The sequence below is a fragment of the Crassostrea angulata genome, chromosome 1, assembly GCF_025612915.1.
Source record: "Crassostrea angulata isolate pt1a10 chromosome 1, ASM2561291v2, whole genome shotgun sequence".
Classification (NCBI taxonomy): Eukaryota; Metazoa; Mollusca; class Bivalvia; order Ostreida; family Ostreidae; genus Magallana; species Magallana angulata.
Window position 1 is genome coordinate 18,989,415 of NC_069111.1, and position 23,448 is coordinate 19,012,862.

The window sequence follows — 23,448 nt, forward strand, 5'->3', positions numbered from 1 at the left end:
AAAATACATTTTCTTATTGTTTAGAAAAATCATATGCTAGGAAAGGGGAAAACTTAAAAGCTCATTTAAAAAAAAAGAAAAAAAAGGCCGACCTACCTACCCTATTTTAAAATTTGATGAAATAGGAAACACACATATTTTTTTTGGCCTCATATTAACTTGTTTTGACGCAAGAAAAAGATATATAGCTACGTCCTACCGAAAATCCAAGGTCTTGTTGAAATGGTTCTAGAGATTGAACCTTAATATAAAATTAACGCTACAAAGCCGTCAAAATTACTGTGTGGGGTGTTTTTGCTTCTGTATCACACACTTCAGATTAAGTATAGTATTGGAATGACACAGATCAGTTTCCTTTATTCAATTTCCTCATGAATTAATAATCCAGGGTACTTTGTCTTCTCATTATCATGTAAATCCGCTCCCATTAATCACAATATTTCTGCCTTAAATTTTCAATTGAATAATCAATCATAAAAATATATTCTTTAAAAAAAAAACCCTTTTTACCATTTTCATAAGTCCATTTGCACTATATCGTTTTGTTGGCTAATCATTTTTCGAGTTTCCAAATGTAAAGTTCTTTAAATGGGGTACATTGATTTCATTGCATCTGTTTGTTCTACTATGTATAAACACACACTATACCGTACCAACATCAATTTACGACATGTTGATGGTATATAAATGTGATGGAGCTTGAAAAAGTTAAGTTAGCAAATCTGTCGAACTGGCTCTTAAAGTGCCATTGCAGATTGTATTGTGAGCGATCTTCTCTGGAAAATAGCACACAAAGACTGATATGGAGAAATCGATTTAATGCTGTTGAATGTTTAATCATTGTTTCTGAAGAGTTACGCTTTTATCATACTGTATTGTCTTTCAACCAATTGTAATCTCTCTCTCTCTCTCTTTTATTTAAATGCCCCATTCCAGGAACATAGCCGATGTACGTTCTTGTAGCATCACAATATACTCACAAAACTTGCTCAAAGCGACGACATGTATGTAATCCCCGGTGATAGTCGCCCAGTGATCACTGACACATTGATTTTGGTCGCGTGAATTCTCTGTGCACTGTTAATACGGCCCACAGGAAAGCGCTGGTCAGTGGACACTTCCAGACCTCACTGGACCGCTTAAATCAACGTCAACAACTCTCGGAAGACTTGGATGTCGGAGATAGATGTACCAGCTGCAAGCCTTGAAACTTCCTTCCACAAATCATCGACAGAGCAACTGAGCAACAGTTGACAAAGTTTTGTGGGGTGTTGCTGTGCCTCCACTCGAATCACCGACAGAGCAACTGTGCAACAGTTTAGAAAGTTCGGTTAAAGAGTTTTTGCAAGGTGCTGCTGTGTTCTGTAAACATGGCCTATGTAAGGATATCGGCTGCTAATACCATCAAACAGAAGTACAACAGACGGCGAGCGTCCGCGCCTGTGACAGCCCATCATACTGTGGTCAAGGTACGTCATCAGATGCACAAAGCAGAGGGGCTCGGTTGTCTGATAACGGAGTTCTTAACTATTTGTTCCCAAAGACAAAATTGATTAAAATTGGTAATCTTATGTGTATTTCTTTGTATTGCAATAAAAAAAAAATCACTGAAAACCCTGTTGTAAAAGTGTATTCAATGTACAATTTTTAATTTAGTAATACATTGAATACACTTTTTTGACATGCATTGAAAGGGTGGTTTTCAGTGAATTATTTTTATTGTAATACACGGAAATACACACAAGATTACCAATTTTAATCAAAAGGTCTTCGGGAACAGATAATAAAGAGCACCACTATCCGACAATCGAGCCTCTGTGGCACAAAGTGCATCACATATACATGTAACTTTGTTATTTTCATTTGTTTTCCAGTTGTCTTATTTTAGTTTTTGTTTGATGTTTCTCTGCTTTTTTTGACCCAGTTCATTCATTATTTGCCAGATTAATAAGGAAGAGAGAATTTCTTCAACTGGGTTAGTTTTGCATCAGTCTAATAATAGCTTCATTTCATTCATTGTTTGAATTAAGCCTAATATACAATATTAACGTTAAAATGTGACTACATTGCAGTTATGTAAGGTTTGGTATAGGGGGGGGGGGGGGTGGAGGTAGATAAAAATATCACTTAACAATCATTAAGAAGGAATAAAAAATATTGTTCAGAAAATGAAAATTATTGCAGAGAAATCTGCACCAACAAATAAACATCAAAACTATGATTATAGACCAAGTTCTTCATTTTACAAAATTACATCGACATCAAAAAAAGAATTGCACCGGAAACACAATTAACACATTCGTAAACCGAATCAATGCAAAAAAAAATTAAAATATTCGAATTCCATTATCTAATGAAATAAAAAAAAGTAGCAAACGGGGAAATTGATTTGGAATGATATTACTGATCTGCTCGCCATCAACAGATATTCAATTAAGAACCACTATTTATAGAACAAGGAAAAACGTTTACAATAGACAAAAGCATTTTAATTTGAAAATGCAATTAAAAAAACCACAACTAATGCGTACAAAAATAATAATTTACTCGATTTCCCTGGGTTTAGTTGCCCAAAATAGAAGTGTAGATCCAATAAAAAAGATTGAGCCAAAGGTGTCAGTGAATAAATGTCTTCGTCGAATAAAAGACTCTGTTTAATACAATAAAAATGGGACAGAGAGACGAAAGAGACGTATGAATGTGATAAAACGTGAGTATGTTTCATCACAGCAAGGATTTCAAATCGAACGTTCCTGGTGTAAAACATAAAAAAGAATGAGAGTGAAAGGGGATTGGTGCTTGCCACCAGTTCTATATCATATTTTTTGTTTTGAAATATCATTTTTTTTTTGTCTTGGAATTTTATCCTTACGGTTTTTTACTGTATTTTTTTTTTTATTTATCTTAAATGTACGTGAATAAGTGCACTTAAAATAAAGTATTGTCTCCCTCATTAACTAATTGGTGTAATAATAAATAATGAGATCATCTGTAACCATGGCACAATTATTTATATTTTTTTCCTTGAATGATATTTCATAAAAAGTGCCTGTTTGGGAGGGCAACAGTTGAAATTGACACCTCGAGAAAATCGCGAAGCGGAAGTTGACAATGGTTTTCGAGACACACAGATTTCCGTATTTAACATATTTAACATGAATGTATAATAACATTAATTAGTCAGTAAAGAAGACAGTTAGTAGTTATTTAACGCAAATCATTGTAGTTTGCACCTTACGTGATCGTGCACATTTGCAAGATGTGATCCATGATGGTTTAATTATATCGTGCTCTTTGCACGATGCAATCTATGACTGGCGTACAAATCCCATCATGTATAACACAGCATTCCGAGGCTAAATCGTGCGCTACACTCAAATGCACTCTAAAGTTGCGACGCGTACATATCAAGTGTAACATAAAATATATTATATCTTTTACAAATTACCTAATATATTCTAATGTCCATGTATATCCATGTTATCAATATAACTGATAACCCAAAAGAATGGCTAGTGCAGACAAAAACAAATAAACTGCGGGACATTTCATGGTGCGACTGGTTGCACGTTTTAATTAAGCTACCAGCAAGCATCACAGAGTATACCTATAGATATATTTCTGCTTTTTACTATCCTCTGTCAATAATTCATGAGAGTAAAACTGCTTTTATTACAAAAACCTGCAGTGTTGAGGCCTAGTTTTCACAGTATATGAACTTCACAATAGAGATCATTAGATAACTTTTCTCAATCAATATATCGTGCACTGAACACAAAATAAAGGCCACATTTTTTGTAAGCTCTAGAGTAGCTGCGAAACCAACGTGGAGCATTTTGAATTAAATATGCACACATGCTTTTTTATTACCGTTGAATTTATGTGCATAATCATCCATTACTGATTTCTTTTTTAAAACACGGAAATAGATTCATGTACCTATTGCAAAACTGCAGTTATAAAAATTGATTATGCAGAAATATCAATATTCACATACATGTCGTTGAGTTTAAAAGGCCAAATTATGATGTGAACAATAGTTCGTGGCCATGCTCTTTAATGATAAATGATGTCATTAGTACGTATTATACGAGATTTTAGAGAATGATACATGCATTTTATTACACACTAGAAGTCAAATGCTTTATACTCTTTTAAATAACCTCCCAAATTGAGAGAGACAAATTCAAGTGCAGTTCGACAGTGACCTTTAGCATGGTAACTTTAATTTATAAAGTTTGTGTTAAAAATTTCACTTTACTTGTGTGGACTTGCATGTAACTGCACGTTTGGGATAAAATACTGTAAACGTACTCTATTTAACAAACAAGATATTTTGCAAAACTTTTTTTTCTTCAATTAGATTTGGTTTAACAGCTCGTTTAGGTTTAACTACACGACATTTAGCAATGAATTAGATTTAGCGAAAGCTGCTGTCCACTAACCACCCCCCCCCCCCCAAAAAAAAAAAAACAACAACAACAACAAAAACCACACACACAGCCAATACTTTTTATCATAAATCTGCATTCAAAATACAAAAAAATTATTGGTTAGAATCTTTTTTCTCTTTAAGTCTGACGTTAAATGATTGATATATTGAAACGAACACGCAGCTCACGTGTATTCTGATCACGTGCTGTATCTTTCGAAATTAACAGCAAAAGAGTTTGAGGACAAACTCTACTGCTAGTCTAATCTTCTTAACATTCTTCTATAGAAATGATAAAATCTCCTTATTTAACATCATCGCATTCTTAAACACTAAGGTATTTTAGCCATCTTAATTACCAGTTTGTCTTAATCTATTCCCGTTCTCCCCAGAAGCAAGGGATTAGGACCGTCTTTAATCATTTTTCGGTTAACCATGTTCTTATTCTTAACCCCGGCCAATGTAAATCGATTAGCTATTGCAATGCATATATCGATGATAACAAATTTAAGTTCCTAATTATTGCATGCGCAAACCCTCGTGCATTACTTGTATTAACACCTGTTGTCTGAACCCGTCCTTGAGTTGGATGTTTCCATTACTAACTGCTGGTCAAAATTATTGAAGATATTGTTCAAACATTTGGTACTACATTGCCAACATAACTTTTTTCTTTCCTTTTTAATACCCCCGATACTGAAAGATAATGACGCTTTTCAATGATATTGACGCTGTTTACGAGATCTTCATATTTTTCAATGAATTTTTGCCAAATGATGTTATGATTTATTCATTGCAAACGAGCGATGTTAAATACAATCGTTTTGAGGAGAACGACAATTTGTTGAGTTCTTTTTCAAATGAAGCCATTTGCATCGATTTGTCATTTCTTCGCGCGTAGACGTTTGAGCGAGTTTCCTAAGCTGACAAATTATGCTCTCTCAACATTATCCGCTTTCTGTCCGTTATCTATTTGAAATGAGAAATTGAACTATTTATAACACCACGGGAAACACATATAGGTCAATTAATAAAATTGACAAAATTAACTAGCAAAATCGTTCAAAGACCTATAGGGTATGGCCTCCTCTTTTGTCTCTATTTCAAGTACTTTTAAAGACGCGTTTACTTTTTGTTGAAAATTTTTTTTTTTAAAAGTGGAAGATTTCTCTCTAAGTTTCTGTCCCATATCTAGATGAATTTAATTCGTTTGACCGTTTATTCCCCCAGTATTATAATTTTCATCAATTTAGCTTCTGCTGTAACTTTAAAGATAAAAGAAGATACCCCATTTCTGTGTTTGTAGATACTATACTAGTGCTAGTGCATATATATGTATTCCGTAGAAATGACCATGTGGCCTGTCAATTTCACATCCGGGTATATCTATTTCCTTTGAACTCAAAGTATTTAGAAATAGAGAAATATATACTTTACCAAACACACAGAAAAAGAGAAGCATAATTATGTTTTTTTGCAATACTTGGTAACAAATACTAACCATGATAAATTATATAGTTTTCTAATTATATATAACTTTTCAAAATATTTTATTAAAATATTTAACTATGAGTTTTGAATTGCTCTTTTTAAATAGGTACCGTTAATTGTAAACTTTTGATATTATACATAAATAAACATGCATATATAAACACTGTAGTCTATATCATGTCTGATATTTGCATCATGAGTAAAAACAATAAATAAGTATGTTCATAGAGCAAAGGCAACCCGACTAATCCCTTTTCATGGAATTAAACAAGGTTTTACATAATCTGAGTACCACAAAAAAGGTATATTGTATAATAATGAAGTCAATTATCTTAGGGATTATCAAGGTAGGGATTAATTTCATAACACCATAAAAAGTGTTTTTCCCATCTGTATCTTTGCTTGTATTTGTATTAGGAACTAAGCTAAATCAGTAAATGCAAGAGTTCAATTTAAGAAATAACTTACATTGTTTGTTTGAAACTGCAACTAAAGGTAAAATGTGATAGACAGACAGGAAACAGAAGGACTGATGAAGGACATACATGACAAGCCCTTCATATACCCCCGCCATAGACAAGGCAGTGCTTAAGAAATGTCATTTTGATCGGTTTTTTTTTTTTGTTATGCTTATAATACTACTGGCTGACATTCAAAAACAAAAGTCAAAATAGCCTACAATTGGTCGTGTTTACCAACGTAATCAACAGCAGTCCCGAATCTTGAATCCCAAGTCAATTCCGTCTTAGACGCAGGGTGACAACTTTCATTCATATAGTCCAGTACACTTCACAAGTTGCTGAACAGGAAGGGACGGAAGGTGCGGGAGTCGTTAATTTGATTGAAAGCCAGCCACTGGCCGCGTCCCCCGACAACCGGCGACGTAAGCGGCCTCCCCTGTCTACCAGATTCCGACAGGTCCTTTCGTGACATCAGTTGTTGTGACGTTATCGTAGGTGTCAAAACCTTTCTCTCATTGTCAAAATTTCTGTCTGCAGACCGCGCACGTGATGATGAAATCTTTATTAAAGATAAAATTGAATTTGTGCTCAGTTACATAACAAGAACTTTGTATCAAGGACAGACCCCGGGGCGCTTCTTGCCCAACAATCACTTTGGTGAACATCTACTCAGCTATCCTGTGTACTTTGTGAAAACGCAAACTACTCTTTAGTTTTCTGTGTGCACTCTTCGTGACGACGTCTTCATAACAAAGTCCTCCATAGACCGTAGACATCTGCATGAACAGACACCTAAATAATACAAGAGATGTCAGTGATGTTGACGTGGCAAAGGAACTACCGGAAGTACAAGACCCAAGACCTGAGCAGGAGGAGTGATCAGACCCTGGATGAAACCAACAACAACTGTTCTGTAACTGTAAGCTTCTTGTACTGTAACTGCATGTAAGGTTCCTGTACTGTAACTGTAAGGTTCCTGTACTGTAACTGCATGTAAGGTTCCTGTACTGTAACTGTAAGATTCCCGTACTGTATCTGTAAGATTCCCCTACTCTAACAGTAACATCCCTGCCCTCTTACCGTAAGATTCCCGTATTGTAACTAAAAGGTTCCTGTTCTGTAACTGTAAGAGTCATGTACTGTAACTGTAAGATTCCCGTACTGTAACTAAAAGGCTCCTGTTCTGTAACTTTAAGACTCCTGTACTGTAACTGTAAGATTCCCGTACTGTAACTAAAAGGTTCCTGTTCTGTAACTTTAAGATGACCGTACTGTGACTGTAAGGTTCATGCAATGTAACTGTAAGATTCCTGTACTGTGACTGTAAGGTTCCTGTACTGTAACTGTAAGATTCCCGTATACTCTTACTGTAAAATCCCCGTACTGTGACTGTAAGATTCCCGTACTGTAACTGTAAGATTCCCGTTTATTGTAACTGTAAGCTTCATGTACTGTAACTGTAAGATTCCCGTACAGTTTCGTACATGTAAGATTTCCGTTCAGTAATTGTAAACTTCATGTATCTTTCTAAATCTTGATTGAACTCACCTTCTACCAAGCCCTGTCCTTTTGACGTTATTTCTGAACAAACATTGCATTAGGGTTCTTATTAAATAGAATTTTGTAAAGACTGTGGAATATTTTTTTTAATACATCCCGACTGTGGTTATCATTTGACTTTATACAAAAGTGCAACGGTGGTCTTTCGCAAAATTCCTAATTGACGATATTGAACGAACTATATTTACATTTTCCAGTGTCTTTGCCTATGATAACACTATGTATCGATTTTGTACTATATAACTCATAATACAAATGACGCCAAATTGAGGCGCCAGCGGGGTTTACTTATTTATATTTAAATATTTAATCGTACGATGGCTTAAAATTATATAAATATAAGTAATAAGGAATCATTCTTTGAATATTATGAGGTGATAATTTCGGTCGGGGCGTGATCAAATCTATCATAAAGCCCTTCGGGCTTTATTGGATTTGTTCCACGCCCCGACCAAAATTATCACCTCATAATACCTAAAGAATGATTCCTTATTCCTTATATACACCAAGTTAAAATTTCAATGGCATGGTTGGCAATAGCATTCGTCTTAGCATGCGCATTTTGAACGCATTGCTGCTATCCATTCGGACACTACATGTAGACCAAATAGACCTGCAAAAGGTTGAAGACTTGTATTACAATTTCGATTCGTTTATATTAGAAACGGACCATTACAGAAAGTTTTTTTTTAGACTTTTGAAAATTGTCTATAATTTCAGTTAAGTAAATATACTCCCGATGAACAAAAAGTTTGTTTCTATCATAAATTGCATGTTTTTTTTTAAAGATTTAAACATTTGATTATATTTCTTAAAAGGTTTTTTGACACAATTTCATAGTTTATGAAAAAAAGTTGAACACTTTAAATGAACCAGTGGGGACTAACATTTAAAACCACCTTGTCGTTTGCAGTGTGGATTGGTTGTTTCAAATGTCTATGGTACAGATTTTATTGATCTGTAGATGAAAAACTTATAGATAGCATCATCTTTTTCGTAGAAAGATATATTGTAATCGTAGTTTTAATAAATGAATTTCAATTTCCCCCAAAAATCAATGGACGTTTAAAATTTCTCGTTCCTATCTGGTCTAGGAAATATTAATCACCTTGAAAATATGTAGCTCCATTAATACTGAGTGTTGAATTATTTATACTCTGATAGCTTATTGCAGAGGATTTAATGCTAAAATATATAGAAAAAATATAATGACGACAAAAATTGACGGAGAATATTTTTATACCCATCCACATTTTCATAAAAAATATCGAAGAATTGAATAAATATCAGATAGAAATAAACGTATGTGAAAAGAGATTAATTCACGTACAACAGTTTTAAAAAAAGCAAAATGATTAAAAGCAAAGGTACTCTGTCGACTCAACGTTTAGAATTCACTGTGTAATATCTGCATCTACATTTGATACTTATTTTGTTCACTAAAGTCGGACAAGGTTGTTACGTCGAAATCAATATTAATACAAGGCCGTTTCGTCGTAAAATCTATTCATGGATAGTCGCGGATAATTTGGGACAGCTTAACCTGGTGAATATAATCTATGTTGTGTAGCATTTATTTGTTCATCTGTGAAGGTTTGTAAACATAGAATCTAAATAATACACCCCAGTTTAAATCGTTTTAGTACATCCACTGAATATCTTGAGAAAACCGAGTCTACGAACAAACATATCTTTTGACTAGAAATTTACAATACAGTGATTCGAATTGCAGTTAATAAATTTTAGTTTAAATTGCTCGTGATAAAACTAGTCAAAAGATTAAACTTAAATATATAATATGACAGAATCACCCGGTATGAAATTGCAGATTTTTAAAAAATTAAAATTTTTTTTTTTTTGAAAATCGCATTTAAAGGGGCATGGTCACGATTTTGGTCAAATTCTATTTTTGTTTTTATTATTAACAATGCTTTAGAAATGTAATTCTAATGATCAAATAAAATTTGAGTCATTCGTAGAGTTATAAGCAAGATACAGGGCTCACAAATCTTTGTCATGTAAACAAGGCTCGTGCCCTGTTTTTGTTTACATAGGTTCAATATACCAGTAAAAAAAATTTTGCCAGCTTATTTGTCTATCTTTTTATTTATTTGAAGCATAGATTAACAGTTCCTAACATTTATAACATTCATTTTAGGTTTAGAACTGAAATTTTTACTTCAACATTCAAAACGTAAACAAACGCTTTGTTTACACAGCGAAGAATTTCAAGCCCTGTAACTCGATCGCTTATAACTCAAATTTCTGTTGCCTAATAAAAATGCCTTTCTGCAGCACTGTAAATATTAAAATCGGAAAAAGAATTTTTGACCAAAATCGTGACTATGCCCCTTAATCGAGGATATCTTATTGTGCTATCGCATTCGAATTGATAAACGCATGTGTCAATGATTTAAGGGAGAAAACATGTTTTGAAAGCGGGACACTTTTAGATTAATTTCCGAGCATTTCCAATAATAGCACCAAGGGAAAATTCTAATCAATAATGTTTTTATTTTTGAACCACAATATTGGAAAAGTGTCCTAAAAGAGCAATTTCTTGGTGTTCGCAGAATATTTGGAGGGGTTTCAAAATTCAAAAGACGAAAAAGAAGAATCTGGTGATTTGATAGTGAGGGTTATAACCTTTTTTTCTGATCTGGCATCCCAAATCAACCGTTTCATTTGGTTAGCTGTTTTCATTTTCGTAAGAGGACAAGGACACAGAAAAAGCGGAAGTGGAAGCCGACTCGTAGAATTGCAATTTATCAGAGAAATCCAATTTAGCCAAGCATGGTGGAATTTAGTTAGGCTATCATTGATTGTCCATCAAGCGCGGATGGATATTGCACCCCTCTCGACACAAATAAAACCATCTCTTAAAAATAACTCTGAACTCCTTTTGACCGATATCTAATTTTCCATACATGACCGCCTCGATTTGGCAATTTGGTATCACGGAACGATGCTATAGGCTTTATCCTGATTGAAAATTAAGATCTTTCTCACTTGTTTTGATAAGGAAATTGGCAGAGTATAAGAGAAAATAGGGAAGGTTGCTAACGAGCTCTATTTCCCCTTGTATTGAGACCTTTTTACACTAAATCTGTCATCTTGTCACTGTATCTTTTTTAGTAAGACTCTGAAATTTTTTTAAATACAGAAATATTTCCCTCACATCTATTGTAATTCATTAAAAACAAACTCTCCATGTTTTTTTTTTTTAATTCTATGCAAAGGAGTTTTTTTTACCGAGCTACGAGGTTAGACCAACCATATTGCTGCTGTTTAGAAAATTTTATTTTTCATGCTGTGAAATCGATGAAAACGTTCTGTCATAAAAATTACCAATAAAAGTCACAGGTGTGTAAATAAAGGACAGGAATTATATTTTTATATATCAGAGATCTAAAAATAATGGTGGTTATCATTTGTTTAAACCTCTACATGTGCGGAAAATAAATTGAAATTTGCTTGTGTTGTATGCCCCCTTCACAATATTCTAGTTGCAATCCAGGGTCAGCGATATTGATGAATTACTTAACACTACCAATAAAGTCCATCACTCAAGGCCAGCAAACAATGTTAAGTGCGTTGGGTGGTCAAATACCTACTAGATCTACCTTAAACTTTTATATAATTCACGTTTAGCTCTGATTTTTTTACTACGTGTAGTATTGTTTAATAAAGAAAATTCCATATACATGTATTTTAGCTTTTGATTCGAATACTAGTATACTTACTATATCTTTTTACACAGATTTTTTTTCTCACGGATGTTTATTGAATCTGAAAATGGTCATGGCCAGCGAGTCCTCTTAGGGAATTTCTATCGTGACTTGTTTCCACGAGAAAAGATTATATAGAAATATTTTATAGTATTGCCGAGACCTTACAAGCCGAGGGAACGTTTATCATGATGAGACCTCGATGATCAGTGCGTAATATTCACATTTACCGCAGGAATTATGTTGTAAACTTTTGATAAAATTGACCTTTCAAAAAGTTTCTCATGCAAGAAGAAAGTTCTGCAAAACACTGCAGATTACAATCATTTTGGACTTTGTTTTTAAGGTGGTAAGACTCTCTACAACGAGAGATAACTCCCACTAACACGGTGACCGTAAACATAGATGAAATGTTATACGATTAAGTTATTCTGTGTAGAATTATCTGTTCTGTTCTTATCCTTTAATTGCTTACATATTAATTTTGCTTTTCATCTTGAATATTAAATAAACGAGAAATATCAAATAAGGGAAAGGATTTGAGACACTAAACCTCACGCGCTACATTTAGTTTTTTTTTAATTTCTATTTTACTTCACTTCAAATCAGTGGACAAAAATCACAATGTGACCTTTCTGTCATACTGTCATTTTTCATGGTACATGTATGTATTTCATTAAAGAATTAGCGAGTACTACAAGAACGATCTATTGTATCTTGAGGTTTTTTGTCTATTTGTAAAATGCACAGTGTTGCGTTCAGACAACCAATGGTGCTGCTTGTGCTCTTCTAGAAAATCATGAATTATTTCTTTGCGATAAAGTAGTCCATAAAATTTGATCAGTGTGCTAAAAAAATGTCCATTTTTCTCAAACGGTAGCGTTTAAATATTAATGGTTATATTGAGCAAGCGAAGCTTTATTTGCGTTTCAAGGAACATCACTTGATAATTGGAATAGTTTAACAATCGTACTTTAAGACTCATGTGCAACACTCGGGAAGGAGTATTGGAAAAAAGGAAGGATGAAGATTTTGATTATCTTGAAGAGCTTCTGTGATCAGCTGTACACTTGGCTTTAGAGTTCAGGCTGACCGATCGCGCGTCTAAAACATAAAAATGTAAAAGCTATAATATATATTTGTGTTTCTGTTAGATTTTATTTATGAAATTATTAGTTGAAAATATAAAATGATAATTTACTATACTTCGAACACAATATGCGTGTACTGCTTGAAAATGTTCGGTACATTTTTAAGATAAGGTGTCCCCAGAACAGAAAACAAAGCGGAATACTAGTTTATGTACCATTTGTGATCTGGCTAGGACTACCAAAACATAACACGTGTTTGCGTGAATAATACAGACTAAAAGGGAGGTCTTAACATTTATGAGCTCATCCAACATTGAATGTAAGATCAAATGAACTGCGAATTTTGACCTCCCCTGTGCACAACTAAAATCTATAAATTATATACAACATATGCATACAATAAAATATTCATAAAACAAAAATAAAGATGCTTTAATATCTCCTATATTGGATAGTTTATAAACTAAACGTACTAAATAGAATTCATTTCGTTCATGTATCTTACACGCACTATTATCTGGGTATAGAAAACCCATTTCCCTTTGAGACTGGCGGTTTATCAAATGAATATGGTCCAAGGACGTTTGCTGTCCTTCTTGACCGTTTTGGTTCCCATATTTAAAAATAGACTAGCTTATCTGCATATTCATGACTATGTGAAGTGAATTACTATATATAGGTCCCACTTGTATCGATAATAAAACCCCAGAGAATAGTAGAAACCATCACTAAGTTCATTCACCCAAACCAGAATAATCTTTAATGCAGTAAATGCTTATAATTGTTTGAACACAACTTTGCATTCAGGGTCTTCAGCACATTTTTCCACTTGTGTCTGCAACCGAAACTCGTCTCGATCTATATCACACCATGATCCTAATATATCAATTAGATTGTAGAGTCTTTCCCATTCTTACGTCTTCTAAAATTGGCTTAATTGTCGCCGAGATGTATATTGCCTTTCTTCCGAATGTCAGATCGGCGTGAAAACCTAATTTAACAGGGCCACCTGACACGATTTACGACTTCCAACCGAGAAGCAAAGATGGTAGTCGAAACAATCCTCAATCACGTGATCATATTTCCACCAATAATTTCAAGAATTACAGTGTTTAGGTAATTTGAATGTCAAGATTCATTAACAAAATCCTGTTTGACTTTGTTAATTTCGGCAAGAATGCTGAAGCGGAGAGACATGAATGGCGATTGTCTTTTTCATTCATGCATGTGTCTTATGATATTTGTTTTTGTCTGGCTTTTATGATACCAATAGAGGCTTTGTTTTAGCCAATGGCCACATAATCTGTTGATTTGGACATTACGATCTTCAAGATTCATTTTCAGTTAGGACGAAAATTTATTCAGATATTGGCTATAGTGAGCTTTTTTTTTCTTTGATGGTATGAGCTCGGCTACCGAGAAAAAGGTTATTGGTGATTTTTTCTGAACAACGTTTGCTCCTTCATGCTTCTTGCTTCGTTTCTTAAAAACAAAAGTTTCGTCTTTTATAGGCACAGCGATCTCGAAGTCTGAATGATATTGCAGTTCCAGAGGACCAAAAAAGAGGTAAGGACTTAACTTTATGTCAGCCTCCTTTTACACTACTAGTACGTTTAGAATTGCATGTACACGAATATGTTACGTCAAAAAGAGAGGAACAAGGACCATTTACACAATGACGTCTTATATAATTTGTTTGTAGAACTCAAAGAAGCTTTCGGCATGTTTGAGACTAGGAGGGGGAAAATGTCGGCCAAAGATCTGGGTCCTTTGCTACGGTGTCTGGGACTGAACCCGTCCGAGAGGGACTTGGAGGAAGCACGTCACGAACTGGATGTCTGTGGTGAGTAATTGGTAAACTTGTAAACTCACCTTGTTAACTGGTAAATTTACATTGTAAAGTCAAATTTGTAATGCTCGTATTAAAGATTATTGCAGTACTAAAACGACTGTTCAAAAAGAGATCATTTAATTGCCCTTCTGTGGATTAATATTTTGATAAATCGAGGATTTAATTTTACTACATGTATTTTAATTTTACATTTTATGTAATATTTCAATAAATCGAGGATAAAATTCAATATTTTTGTATTGCATTTCGTTGACCTTATTTTTACAGTGCTCATCGTAAACTTTATACATTTTTTGTTCGTACTCTTTGCTTTAGAACAATTGTATCATGCTTAGTATATTTATTTATACATGTACTTTTTATTTAATTTTGTGGAAGTGATATTTGTCTCGGGCACATTTTATGATATCAACATTGAAAAGTTTCAATAACGATAAGCACTTCTGATTTAATAATATTTTTTTTTTATCGAGAATGGTAAAACAGATCGTTTAATTAAGTCGATTCCATCAAAACCATTGAAACAAGACTAACAATGTGCTTGATTTGTGAAATAGATTGCACGGTCCATTATAAATCTTAAGTACTTTGTATATTTTCAACAAATATTAGGATAGTAAGGTCAACGGTACAAACAGATTTTTTTTGTGCAAATTGTAGTACTAGTAAATGATGAAAAAAAAACATAGAAAAAATCAAATGTAGGACATCCTTACCTTAGAAAATTGTTGTGAAAACTTAAAAAATAATTCATTTTTCTGAATGTAGACAATTGTGATAAAAGCCTAGGACCTTTCAATTATATCTTTTCAGCCAAAGGCCGTATAACATACGCTGACGTAGAGCGTTACGTCATGACGCACGGCGACGTGTACGCCGAGGAAACAGAGGACATTCTAGAGGCGTTCCGAGTGCTGGACAAGTATGGGAACGGGAAAATATCCGTCAACGACTTCAAGCGCTGCATGACCACAATGGGGGACAGGATGACTCTCGACGAAGTGGAGGAAATCATTAAATATGCAAAATCTGATGGCTTCATCGAGTATGAAGGTAGGAAAGTAAAAAATCGGATTTATGTTTTGTAGATCTGGTAGAACACGATTGCCCAATGTTAAAGTCCGATTTTATAGCCATTTTTATTGTTTAACGTGTTGGTAGGGAAATTGTAGAGAAAGGAAAATTCGGAAGCAATAAAAATGGAGTGATAAATCAGAGAAAGAGAGAAAATTATCGTATTCCCACTTTTTCATTCCTTACATTGTTTTACCACGTCCATTAGTGTGATTATTAAATATGATTGTCTATTTTTTGTTTTTGATTGGAACACATAAAAAATATATTTAGTTGTTAAATGATAAATAAAATATTGTGTGTGTAATATGATCTAAACATGACTGTTAAATTTTTCTTTAATGCTATGGGTTCATACCCGTGCAATTAATAATAAAAAAATTAAGAGAATTTTTAATTCGTCCGATCTCAACTACTGACGATTTTTCCATTTTTCTGTCAATGCATATTAAACTGCATGTAATAATTGATTTATCAAAGATCAAATGATACATATCCTTATATATTCTTCTTTGCATCATGTAACACCGCACTTTTGAATCATTGCAGAACATACTCTATCACTCTATCCCCATAAACAATCTCATTATATTGTTTTTATGCGTTTTTACTCTACGAGAGTGCAGGGTGCAGCGCTTGCTTTCAACGATACATTGTTTCTAAATAATTGTTGTTAAATGTTGATAATTGATACTATAGTACATTTAGTTAGACTGCTTCTAAAAGTATTTGATTTATCTAATATTTCAGATCTGCTTCGTGAATTAAGTGAATCAACGAAATAGGGGAGTTTGATACCAACATTTGACCCTCATTCTCCTGCAGTTTTGGAAATCTTGCAAAGTTTCCGGAAGCGGCCATTAGTTGAAGTCAACATAATACGGACTGTTGGCATATCTCGTCCCTTTTTCAGTAACTGGACGTTTGAAATTGGACACCACTGCGTCTGCATTTTTTGCTGCAACTTAGAGTTGAAACACCCTGGCGCTGAAAACCTAAAACCTTTACACTAATGTCACGTGAAAAGACACGTGGTGCCCCTTGGTGACAGCATTCCATTGTTGTTTGGATATAAACAGTTGACAACAAAATTCCATGTATATATTTTTGGTATTCATCATACATTTGTTGCTGTTGGGATTTTTCCCTTGTTATAGCCAATGAGATCAGAAACTGTGGATACAACTTTTCATTGGGAAATATTACGAACACACAGTTCAAAGACATTACTATAGTTTCGTTTAGTGTGTATCAGAACTGTGTTTATTTCCTATGCTCAGTGTTAAAGATAATTATTTTATCATTATGTTAGGTTTAATATTCAGCTTGTTCGTTGATATTGAAATATCATAATTACATGTATTTCAAAGAAAACAATCTTTTTTATTTGTCTTTTTACCAAATCAAATACAGCTACAGATTTATCTTGACTTTGATTAACACACTATATCAATGCAATTACATGTATTATTACAATTAGTGATATGTACATTTTTTTGTTCTATGTCATTTTTGTTAAAAGGGCTGTAGGTTTTCTGTCATTTTATGGGGGGGGGGTCTTTAAAAATGATTTTTCTTGTGAATATTTGTCACAATACAGTATATGATTGCCGTTTGTATCCCGTTTTTCATTGCAAAGTTGGTTCTGCCTACTGCCACATATTTACAAAATATCCCCCCAAAGATTTCCTTATAATTTTGTTAAAATCATATTCATTCATATTTGCACTTAAAAATTGCATGCTTATTTCATTTGCATAAAAACCTTTCAAAGTTTTTTGTATATCAAGAAATAAAGGCTTATCCAATCGAATATGATTGCTAGATTGATGATGCTAAATGTTGCTGAATCAGTAATTAAATATTTGAGCATTACTGATTTCTTTTTTAAAGACAAAAATAATGTATGATAGATATGCGTAACTTCATTTGATAGCAATAATATATATAGCTGTTGTATTGAAAATAAGAGACATGAAAAATGCTATCGAAGTCACTATATTATATTAGCAAATAAAACTTGTTTGTAATGTGTTTTATAAAATAACAGTTGCATAATAGTTAAGCTGCATTATTCGTTAAAAACACAATCCAATTGTTTGTTAAATCACGTTATAGTTTTTCAGAGTTTTGTTTCTTACACAACACGTTTTGAAATAAAATATTTTGCTCCTTACCATAAAAACAATCAGATTTGTTGTTGTTTTGTGTATTCAACGTTTCAAAAAGCCCTGTTGGTTGTTTCAAAAGTACAAACATTACGCGTACACCACGATATATAATATGACATGAGATTTAAACTGGAGTTGTGACTGTTATGGTATGTTGCCAAATGGTGTGGAAGAACTGTGATCAAAGACGCGGATGACACTGAAGAAACGGTTTTGTAAAAATCTTATTCGATCGTCGGTTATTAAAAAAAATCAACGGCTCATCGAAATCCTTAGCTTATAACATTACCAGCAGCTTAGAATCTCTAGGTTACGGAATTTTACGGATGTGAGGTCAGTTAAGCATGTCCATATCTGCGGTACTCTCAGTGTCTGAAGGGCGAAATCTAACGTACCTGTAGGCCTTCTGGTCTATGGATCCACTTGAGTGTCAGCTCAAACTTAGTAATCACCAAGTACATTATTTCTTTCTCAAGCGGTTTTATTGAAGCGTGATCGTATAGTCAAAGTTACAACAATTAAAAGCAGCCCAAATCAAAGAATCTGCTCAACATCATTTTACCTGAGTATATATAACATTTTACTTATGATGGACAGTTCTGACTAGTTCGGCCCATCTACGACGATCATGAGTGAACATTTAGTGTTCAAATTTCAGATTAATATTTCATTTCTAGATAAAGTAACAAAAGTGTCAAAACTGCCTATCAAAGAGTACGGATGCAGGATTTGAGTCTCCGAGTCCTGAGTCTCGGAGTCCCCCACCTAGGTATGAGGCATCACTTACTCATAATACGTTCATTCATACATGGCAGAAAAGGTTACAAAGGTTATATAGAATATGCAATAGAGTACCAGAGCTATCGTTCCAGACACAGAATTGCCAAATATGACACTTATTTATAAACTCTCAATTTGGATATTATTATGCCCGTATTATGCACCTGGTTTCATAACATCATTTAGGAATACTACGCAGTGCTACAAGAGTCGCAGAGTTCATTCTGTTAGTTATCATTTACCACAATTCATTGCACAGTATCTAGATATACATAAGTATTATAGTGACATCTGTTTACATACCGCTTAGATTTTTGCCAGTTTTCGTAACGTTATTATTTTTCAAATGTTTCATTTAATACAAGACTTCATATACACGTTTATCAACGTTTCCAAACTTGAATTCTTCTTTGACCTTTACTTTTCTACTTCTCATTTTGTACAAATGTATTTAGATCAATATTTAGGCTCATCTTCAAGGACATTATTCCAAGATAAAGGATCTGTTGCGAATAACAATTGAATTGACCTATAGGGAAGATGGTTTTCCCGGAAAAAATCACTTTCGATTATTAACGTTTTTTGTTATTTTCTATCGTACATATTTCCAAATTTTTCGAATTTGTATTTAAAACCTATCATATTGCTCTTGCAATTTTATAATTAATCTTCAAAACTGGCTAAAACAGCATTTTCTCAGTAATATGGTTTATTTATGCATGTTTTTTTTGGTCTAGATATCCTTCAGGACCGGCCTGTCTCCTTAAAAAAAACTTAGATATTCCGATAGGTTTTGTTCAAAGGAATAAATTAAGAGTTTCTTTGGGGCATCCCGGGATGGTTCTGGGGTAAAATTTTGCCAAAAAAAAAAAAAGACAAAAATTTCGGAGATATCTATCATACTGGTCTATTTTTACATGAAAAAGGGTAACCCTTGGATAGCTCAGTAGCTTAAAGCGCTCACTATGTCACACAGGATGTTTTTGTGCCCTGGTTCGATTCCAAATACTGGGCATACTTTTTCTTTTTTTAAATTAAAGGCATTTATTTTTTATGCAAAATTGTGCATTTTATATATTAAACTCCAATCTTCTTCCTTAAATGTACATTTGCTCTTTGAATTAAAGATATCGATGGAAAAAGTATATACTTTAGTACTTCACTACATGTAAAGGCAATCAACCGGAATTATACCCTAGAACACTGTAACGGATAATTATGCCAATGCCAAGGTGGCATTTTGCACCCGTCTAAGCCGCATATATCGAAAAATTCAAATATGCCACATGATACAATGTAGATCATTGCTTAAAGAGTTTACAACCACCTTTGTTATCATCTTAATTCACCTGTCAGGTGAGACATTTACCTTTCAAAAATAACTTCCTACAGGAAAATAATTTTCCCCATAGGAAAAACAATATTCCTACAGGAAATTTGAAATTTCCTTTTGGAATACAAGAACTTTCTTCAGGAAATTCAATTCCGACAGGATTTGATAAAATCCGATAGGAGATATTAGTTTCCTATAGGAAAACCGCCAGAAAGAATTCCCAAAGGAAATACCATTCTCCTACAGGATATATCATTCTTCTGGGATTTTTAGAAAATCCTAAAGGATTGTCCATATTTACTGTAGGAGAATCATTCCTCCTATGGGAATAATAATTTTCCTATGGGATATTAATTTTAAAAGGAAATATCTCACCTGTCATGTGAAACACACTAAAAACAAAAGTGGTTATATATATACTTTCTAGACAATTGTCTACCATATTGTATGTATGAATTTTTCTTAAAATGCCTCTTAAGGCAGTATGATGCTCATGTACCATGGGGGTTGGCCAGTTAAAGTATCCCGTGTCCTTGACATTTCGGCATCAGGCTTTAAAACCCCTTAAACAAACGATGCAGCTGTTAATATGGAAACGAATTCAGTTAAATGTGCAGTGAATGATGATAGTGTTCGCCTCGTAAAACTTCCTTCTACATCTGAAAACATCACTCTTTCTGTTATTTCTGTTGAAAAAACTAAGGCGACGTGCATTATCTGTCAAAAAGAGTCAAAGGGTTTGCTACTTTTGAAATCGCGTCATGATAGACTTTCGATATGTTATTGGTTGTAAATAAACGCATTAAAAGAACATGTATCATAGAATGTAAACTGAACCAAAATCTTAAAATACTGCATAACTCATACTGCTCGGACGACCGTGAAACCTTTTTTTCAATCACTATACATTATGAGAAGTAGAACCTAAACGTTTACTGACAGTGTATGGCCCAAAAACAGGAAGTGTAACGGAAATCGGTATGTTTGTTGTAAAGACAGAAACCAAGACCGGTCCTATAGGTCAATTCAACTGTTATTTGCAATAAAATTAATCCTTTCATCAAACTTCTTGCGAAGATAGAGATACGCGCGATAGCAATCAAACAGGCAGGTGACATAATTCTTTGAACCTTCCCTATGCTCTTGACGTAACAAGCCTTTTTTTGTAGCTAGCTCAGTTGGAATTCTAGAAAAAAAATGATAAAATTCTCAGACGTCCATCTCCATAAAGTAAGGAGATTCTTTGTTGAATGATTTCTTTTTAACTTTCTGCTACTCCTGGTTATTGGCCCTCTATGACACCTGGTAATGAAAGCTGAGTGATGGGTGATCTCGCTTTTGTTTATATATCTTTACTTTTGTTGGAATCTACGAGAAGTCCGGCCTGGTAAGTCCCTCAGAAAATGGATTTTACGACAAACTCTGGCCCTTAAGAAATCTTTTGTCCAATAAAAACGCCAGTTCATGTCAATAGTGTCTACACACTTTTCATTATCAGATTCTTGATGCAATCTCTCTCTCTCTCTCTCTCTCTCTCTCTCTCTCTCTCTCTCTCTCTCTCTCTCTCTCTCAAACCTTTCAAAATCTTTTGTACTCTACTAAAGAAAAAATCCTATTAACCCAATAGAATTAGATTTTTGCTAGATCGTTGATTGTATATTTTGCAGAATCAGTAATTAAATTAATTGAGCTTTATTGATTTCTTATGCAAGAACAAAGTTGGGTTGATAGATATGTGTACCTTAAATTGATTTTAGATTTTTTTTCTGAACTTTTAAATTGTTTAAATTAATAAAAATCTTCTACTCAGAAACCATTTGTCCAGGAAAGCTGAAACTTATGTGGAAACATCCTCAGGTAGTGTAAATTCTAAGCTGTGAAAAGCATGACCCCCAGGGGTAGGGCAGGGCCGCAATGGGTGGGGGGTAGGTAAATTTTTTACGTAGGAATATATAGCAAAGGTATTTCGTTTAAAAAAAACTAATCAGCCAGGTGATTCTTTAATATTGTTTAGACGTTGGCCCCTGGAAACTCGTGGGCATCTTATCTTATAGGGTTCAGAGTTTGATTCAGGTTTATATCCCACATATAAGCAATTGTTTGGGATCTCTTTTTGAAAACTGCAATGCTCAACATGCAATATGACTGTAAAATCATCCTGTTAAAAAAAGGACTAATGATAATAAAAACTAGAGCAAAGCTCGTTGCAAAGCAACGAGTGGGTCTTCCGTTAATGTCGGAAGTAAAGCTGGAAGTTTCTGTAAGAAGCAGAGCTCATTAACCAATAACAAGATTAACTAAAATAAAAAGATGAAAAAAAAATCGAATTATTCATGGTACGACTTAACAAAATCCGAATGATTTTAAGTACGACTTAACAAAAACCTTTCTGATTTCAAGAACGACTTAACAAAAAAAATCCGAATTTGTTCAAGTACGACTTCACAATTATTTTTGGTACGAGTTAATTTTACTTTGAACATTACGCTATTTTCTAAACCAAGGTCGCGGAATCAAAAATTCCCGAAAAATCAATTTTTAAACCCCGATATCTCTGTAATGCATCGTCCGATTTTAAAACAGTTTTCAGTGTTAGATTCAGCTTATTAAGATCTACAAAATACGTATACGTTTTTTATTTGATCAAAAAATTTATTTTTTCGAAAAATTTGAATCACTTCCGGTTTCGACCGGAAGTGACGGATTTTTATTTCCAGCCTAATTGCACATGTAAATTGCCAAATTCATAACCACGGAAAATTTCAAGACTCTATCTTTAAGCGTTTTTGAGAAATGTCGCGGACAAAATGACTTTTTTTCAAGTTTAAAAATGACGTAACGTCAAAACGGAATTGAGGTGTTGTTAAGGAAACTTTAACATCTTTGAGGTATTATAATTGCACAAAATCCCTGCAAGTTTCCATTAAATTAGTAGAAAACTTTTTGAGTTATGAAGCCGAAAAGGAGTCAGAAAAAAAAGAAAAAGAAAAAATAATAATAACTAGAGCAAAGCTCGTTGCAAAGCAACGAGTGGGTCTTCCGTTAATGTCGGAAGTAAAGCTGGAAGTTTCTGTAAGAAGCAGAGCTCTAAAACCAATAACAAGAGTAACTAAAATAAAAAGATGAAAAAATCGAATTATTCCTGGTACGACTTTACAAAATACGAATGATTTTAAGCAAGACTTAAAAAAAACCTTCTGATTTCAAGAAAGACTTAACAAAAAAAATCCGAATGTGTTACAGTACGACTTAACAATTATTTTTGGTACGAGTTAATTTAACTTTGTACATTACGCTATTTTTTAAACCAAAGACGCGAATCAAATTTTCCAGAAAAATCAATTGTTAAACCCCGATATCTCTGTAATGCATCGTCCGATTTTTAAACGGCTTCCATTGTTAGATTCAGCTTAATAAGCTCTACAAAACAGATATTCATTTTTGATTTCATCAAAAAATTCAATTTTTCGAAAAA

At 33.6% G+C, this 23,448-nt stretch overlaps 1 protein-coding gene across 2 annotated transcripts; it reads left to right on the top strand.

The window, feature by feature from the left end:
* Positions 1–1,073: 1,073 nt before the first annotated feature.
* Positions 1,074–16,902, top strand: LOC128162955 (calmodulin-A-like). 2 transcript variants are annotated; one of them, XM_052826408.1, is made up of 5 exons: positions 1,074–1,469; positions 14,275–14,329; positions 14,466–14,606; positions 15,429–15,668; positions 16,440–16,902. In XM_052826408.1, the coding sequence occupies exons 1-5, from the start codon at positions 1,371–1,373 to the stop codon at positions 16,472–16,474; spliced, it is 570 nt and encodes a 189-aa protein (XP_052682368.1). In that variant the 5' UTR covers positions 1,074–1,370; the 3' UTR covers positions 16,475–16,902. The 2 variants fall into 2 exon arrangements, with proteins under 2 accessions (XP_052682368.1, XP_052682362.1); XM_052826402.1 differs by lacking the exon at positions 1,074–1,469 and adding an exon at positions 6,820–7,303 and having other exon boundaries at positions 16,440–16,900.
* The last annotated feature ends 6,546 nt before the right edge of the window (positions 16,903–23,448 follow it).